The following is a 6000-nucleotide window of genomic DNA, read 5'->3' as shown; positions in this document are numbered from 1 at the left end:
GATAGATAGATAGATAGATAGATAGATAGATAGATAGATAGATAGATGGCTATTCTTATTTGTTAACTTGACTATATCTGAAATTAACTAAAACCCAAGCAGCTAGGTGTAGCTGTGAGGGATTCTTCTTGATTAAATAATTTGAAGTGTGGGACGATCCCCATTTTATCTAGACCACAGCTTCTGTTGGAAACTATATAAAGGGCATGGAAGAAGAAACCTTTTGCTCTTTGCTTGCTTGCCTCCCTCACTACTCAGTTTCTCACTGGCATCAGACCCTACTTCATCGGGATTTGAGCACTTACTGAAGACCGGCTGAGACATCCAACCTTATAGATTGGACAACTAGATTCTTGGATTTCCCACTAGCAACCACTGATGGGACTAGCAGAGCCAGCATCTGCAAGCCACTCTAATAAATCCCTTTTCTATATAGGTTTCTAGGTAGGTTCTAGAGAACCCGACTAATAAAAAATTTGGTACCGGGAGTATGGTACAGATTCACTCTGCCAATTTTGTTCCTCTAGAGAATCTTGACTAAAACATATATACATTGTTATTCCAAAAGATGACAAAATGTCAAACAACTGCTAGAGAGAAATGACATGACTTCAACATTCTCCTGCAATTACAAGTGGCAGACCATGGACTCTTCAGTGTATAGAGTTACTTAAGACAACGTGTGGGTCATCAGTTTATTTCTTTACCCATGCTTAGCTTTTCTAGCACATTCAAAGGCATTACTGGGAGAGATGGCATTATTGCCCGTAATTCTGTATTTTAAACTCTTTGGGGATGGCACAGTTTTTAACTCTAGGCCATCCCAACTTAGTGCAAGGAACAGAAATTTGTACATATAAAATCACAGAAATTCATTTAAAATTATTGGGAGGGACATCAGTTTGTTTAAGCTCCAAGTTCAGGGGGAAAAAATATTGGCATCAGCTGCCTTGCAGATGGAGATCGGGGTATAAATTCTTATCATTGAAAGTAAATAAGGGACATCAATAATTCTTCTAAAGTAATCCATCACCACTTGACCTAAACTCACTCTTAACCAAAAGAACTATCATTGAGTTTAAGCTCAGACTCCCAAGAAAAAGCAGTCTCTTACCCCATGCCCTACGTTAACTTGTTTCCTAAGTAAGAAAGACACACATACTCATACATAATAAAAATAATAACAACCCCCTCAAAAAACCTAACCACCAAAGAAAGAAGATGGAAATGACGGGCGTCGAGAGTAAGACAGCTCTCATAACAACCCGTGGGCTGCCCGTGTTACAATTCCTCATTAAACTCTCCCAAGTCAGGCCCTGTTTGGAAGAGGACATCTGAGCTGAGTGAGAGGCTGCATGCTGAACTGCAGTTTCTCCCTGGCAGCCTTTTCAACTCAGCCTGAGGCCTCTCCTCTCCGGAGGCTGGCAGGAACTGTACGAGATGTACAGTCCTGGTGTGCATGTCCTAGGCAGAGCTTTGACACTGATTCTGATAGAAGAGCAGTCACTCAACAGGGCTGAGAACCAGAGAGGCCTGAGAGACGGCATGCTGACTCCTAGCCAGAACCACAGTTTTACACCTTCATCTAAGAAAAAAATAAATAAATAAAAGCTGCTCTAACAACTGCTCCGCTCTGAACTAATAACGTGAGCTGTAAAGCTTTATTTTATCGCCTTATCTAATTTGAGTCAAGGTAGCTTAGACCTCTACACTTACAAGCATCCATTCTCTGGGAGAAGCATTAACCCTTAGTACTAATGATACTTTAAAGATGTCATTTAGTGGTGACTAAACTGTCTCTAGATATAAGGTCACTATCGTCAAGGGACACTATAAAATGCTCTGTGTCCTGCTATTGTGCAAACCTCCTAAGCAATAATGTTCAACTCTGGACGATGGAAGCAATGAAATCACACCCATTGTGCTAAAAACAAGGAAGGGCTAAGATCTGAAAGTCTTTCCCCTCTTTTCTGTTACCTGACTTTACGGATGAACTAAACAAAGAAAAAGAGAAAGCAGATATTAAAGAGGCAACAACAGAAAAATATCCCTAAATGTGCTAATTCAAATAACAATCATTTTATAAGTTCTTTAAATGTATAAACTCTTATCCAATATAATGAATACACATAAATCAAGGCTTTGGAGAAAAGAATGGGTTGAGACAAGCTCTAAAGATACACACACACACACACACACACAAACACATAGATATATCTACAGACAGATGGGTATATGTGTCTGTGTGTCCATGCTTATCTCTGGGTGTCTGTGTGGCCCAGGCTGGCCTCAAACTTGCAATCCCTCCTGCCTCAGCCCCTTAAGTGCTGGGATTTTAGATGTTTATCCCCATTCTCTCCTCCAAAGTCATGACATAGCGTAAGTCCCCAGTCTCAGGCATCTAGTGCACTGAAGGGATCTCCAACTTACTCAAGGTGTTCACATAGCACTTTGGTGTTTTATGCTGGTATCTGTCTGCCAACGCTTCTCTCTTATGGGCAATACCTATGCATTGTGTGCATGTGCAGATGTCTTATTCTGTCCAAAACATTTGTAAACACACACACACACACAGAGAGAGAGAGAGAGAGAGAGAGAGAGAGAGAGAGAGAGAGAGAGAGAGAGAGAGAGAGAGATTCACTCATCATCTCTCTGCACTCAGTCTTTTCAGCTGTGGAATGAGAGAGCTACCAGCATCCACATCACAGTAAAGAGGACCTAAGAAGAAATCGTGTATAAAACCCACAGACACAAAGTTAGGTTCTGCTCCTGCTACGATTATCAGCACAGTTTTTTGTTTCTGTTTTGTTTTGTTTTGTTTTGTTGTTTTTACCATGTCTATCTTTCGAAATAGTTTATAAAACTGGAGTGAAGTTGTATTTAGCACACATGAGGAAACGTGTTCCATTGCTTTCATCAAATAGAGGAATAAACTACTTCATTTCATCGTGGAGCAAAAAAACAAATAATAATAATAATAATAATAATAATAATAATAATAATAATAAAAACCAGGCACCTCCAATTTCAGTTTGACGTCTTCTTTCGTCTTAGAGATGTAGTCTAGGTTAGAGATGGCTGTCTCCACCCCGCTGCAGTACTGTCCATAAATAACCAGTCTGAAAGGGAAGGGGAAAACCCGTGAGGCTGAAAGAAACAAGCAGAGGCGGAACGAGGGAATTTCAGTCTCTAACGCTATAGTCGGGGCTGCTACTACACACATGCGCATGTCTGCTTGTACGCGGACCACAATATGCAGGTCCAAAGAGGCCATAAGAGGGTGCTGGGATCCTAGAAACTGATGTGATGTGGGGTGCTGGAACTGAACCTAGGTCCTCTGCAACGTTCTCAAGTGTTCTCCACCCTGAACATTCTCTCCAGGTTCGAGACTGTTTCTAACACAGACTACATGCGGAGTGAGGGCCACTCATATTGACAGCAGCAAAAAGGCAATTTTTTGGTTCCAAATTAGAATAAGATTGATTCCATGTATGTTTTATGGAAGACAGATTTTACATTAGGGCTTAATGACTGTTAATGTTATTTGAATATATATATCAACTTTTTAAATTAAAAAATTTTTTAAGATTTTATTGGAGATAAACTTTTTACTGTTTATTCATCCTCAAGACAGTTATATTTTCTACGACAATTTTATTACAATCACCAGGACTTCACTCATTAATAAGCTTCTTACTCTTTACTGCATATAATTAAAGAACATACATCATCTGAGAAGTGGGAAGAGAGGCACCACGGATGAAAAATAATTCACACTGCATGGAGACTGAGCATGCTTACCAAGGACAGCTCTACAATATCGACGTTTTGCAAAGAGGCTATTAGCTTTGTTGGTGTTCTTATCTCTCCACTAACTAAAAGTATTAATAAACTGTTAATATTTATCTAAAAGTTGACACAAAGCAATTCATTAGCCACTTCTTAGTATTAGGAATTATGTTGCTTGATTTAAAATGAGAGAGCAGTACATCTTATGCCAAAAATTAAAAAAAAAAGGTATTCTATGTTAAGGGAAAAATAGATTGATTTCTCTGCCAGTGTCTGCCCCCCCTTTCTGAATGTGTGTACCTATGTATGTTTTGTATGTATATATGTTTGTATGTATTTGTATGTGTGCATGTATATGTGCATTTGTGTGTATGTGTGTCTGTGTATTTGTGACTATATCACGATGTGTGTGTTTGTGTGTATGCATGTATTTGTATGTGTATGTGTGTCTGTGTGTTTGTGACTATATGACTATATGTGTTTGTGTGTATGTATTTGTATGTATGCATGTATATGTGCATTTGTGTGTATGTGTGTCTTTCTGTGTGTTTGTGACTATATAACTACATGTGTGTTTGTGTGTGTGTTTGTGCATCTCTGTGTGTGTTTATGCATCCATGTGTGTATTTGCATGTGTTTGTGCATATGTCTCATACTGGTCTGAGTTGGCTGGCAAGTGGACCTCAAGGATCCACCTGTGTCTGCTCCCCACCCCATGCCCAGTGCTGAGAATACAAATTTTATAAGGATTCTGAGGACTTAGCACAGTCACATGGTAAACATTTTACCAAGCTATCTCCCCAGACCAAGACTATAAATCTAATGCTCTGAAATCAAAAATTGTCAGATATTGGAGTATCAACTCTTCCTCTCTGATTCCTTCACAGAGGAAAGGGAGACGGAGCATCAGTGTGAGTTAGTAAAGACTACATCATTCAGGAGTGATGAGTCCTGAAAAAGGACTTCAGTCTGTCGCTCTGTCCTATAAAGGTCTAAATATGGCCAGGCAGTGATGGCGCACGCCTTTAATCCCAGCAACCAGGAGGCAGAGGCAAGCGGGTCTTTGTGAGTTCGAGGTCAGTCTGGTGTACAAGAGCTAGTTCCTGAACAGCGAGGGCTGTTATACAGAGAAACCCTGAATCAAAAAACCAAAATAAATAAATAAATAAGTCTAAACACTATACTAGGCATGCTTTTACAACTTTTATTTTATGTGTACAAGTGTTTATCTGCATGTATATATGCGCATAGATATTTGGTGCCTAGAAGTAAAGAGGACATTAGATCCTCTAGAATTGGAGTTACAGACAGTTATAAACCGACATGTGGGTGTAGGGCTGAAATTCCACAGGAGCAGCCAGCACTCTGAACTGCTGAGCATCTCCCCATCTCTCCATCTTATTATTATTGTTGCTGTTGTCATTGTTAATTATTAACATATAAACCTCAAACTACTTCCCTAAGATGAACTATGCTATGTTCTACTTTCTATCTGGAACTATTTTCATAAAAAAAAAAGAAATGCATATTTTCCATTTTAAATACTAACATTCCTTCTAATTTTGAACCAATACCCACACATGTTTAAATATAAAACCTACCTTTCCTTGTAGTTAATAAAAACTTGATATAAGTTCTGGTCATCTTTATTTACAATGGAATCATGAATCTCTTGCACTAAGCTTCGATGAACTTTCACGAGGTCCTTAGGGGGGGAAAAAAACATTGTAAAAGAAAAGAAGGAATCAGAAGCAAAAACCAACCAAATGTAGAAAAAACCATACCCCACATCCAGAGCTACCCGGCTACCACTGTGGCCAGACTTGCAGTTCAGAGAGCAGACAGGTGGAGGGGGTGGAGGGGAGGGAGAGAAACGGAGAGGAGGAAGCAGGAGAAGAGGGAGAGAGACATGGGCATGAAAAATAGCAATTCCAGAGAGGACTTGAAAATACCAGAGTTCAGTGAAAACAGAAACTTTCCCACTTGCTATTAGAGGGCAATTTCTCCTTTGCATAAAAAATAGGCATGGCTTTTTAATTTTATAATCACTACAAATTTTTAAATAAAACTAATCAAGTACTTACTGTTTTATTGACAGACTAAAGTAATGATTCCTGTCCCTGGGACACAGAGATGCAAATCTGTTTGGTCAATTAGTGGTGCCCTAGTGCTAAGCTAACAACAATCAGACTAAATTGCCTGAAACCAGAG

At 39.3% G+C, this 6000-nt stretch overlaps 1 protein-coding gene across 3 annotated transcripts in view; it reads right to left on the bottom strand.

Annotated features, from left to right (window-relative positions):
- Positions 1-6000, bottom strand: part of Vav3 (vav guanine nucleotide exchange factor 3) — a 303685-nt gene that overhangs the window by 159667 nt on the left and 138018 nt on the right. For all 3 annotated transcript variants that reach the window (XM_050120991.1, XM_050120990.1, XM_050120989.1), the window contains exons 8-9: positions 5391-5494; positions 3020-3119 (exon numbers count right to left, since the gene is read on the bottom strand). In XM_050120991.1, the coding sequence (XP_049976948.1) occupies positions 3020-3119; positions 5391-5494 (204 nt within the window). The remainder of the gene's footprint in view (positions 1-3019; positions 3120-5390; positions 5495-6000) is intronic.

This window comes from Alexandromys fortis, unplaced genomic scaffold (assembly GCF_014885135.2).
Source record: "Alexandromys fortis isolate MF-2015 unplaced genomic scaffold, M_Fortis_MF-2015_v1.1 scaffold_176, whole genome shotgun sequence".
In the NCBI taxonomy this organism is placed as follows: Eukaryota; Metazoa; Chordata; class Mammalia; order Rodentia; family Cricetidae; genus Alexandromys; species Alexandromys fortis.
Note: the sequence above shows the minus strand (reverse complement) of the source record. Positions and strands in the feature narration are given on the sequence as shown.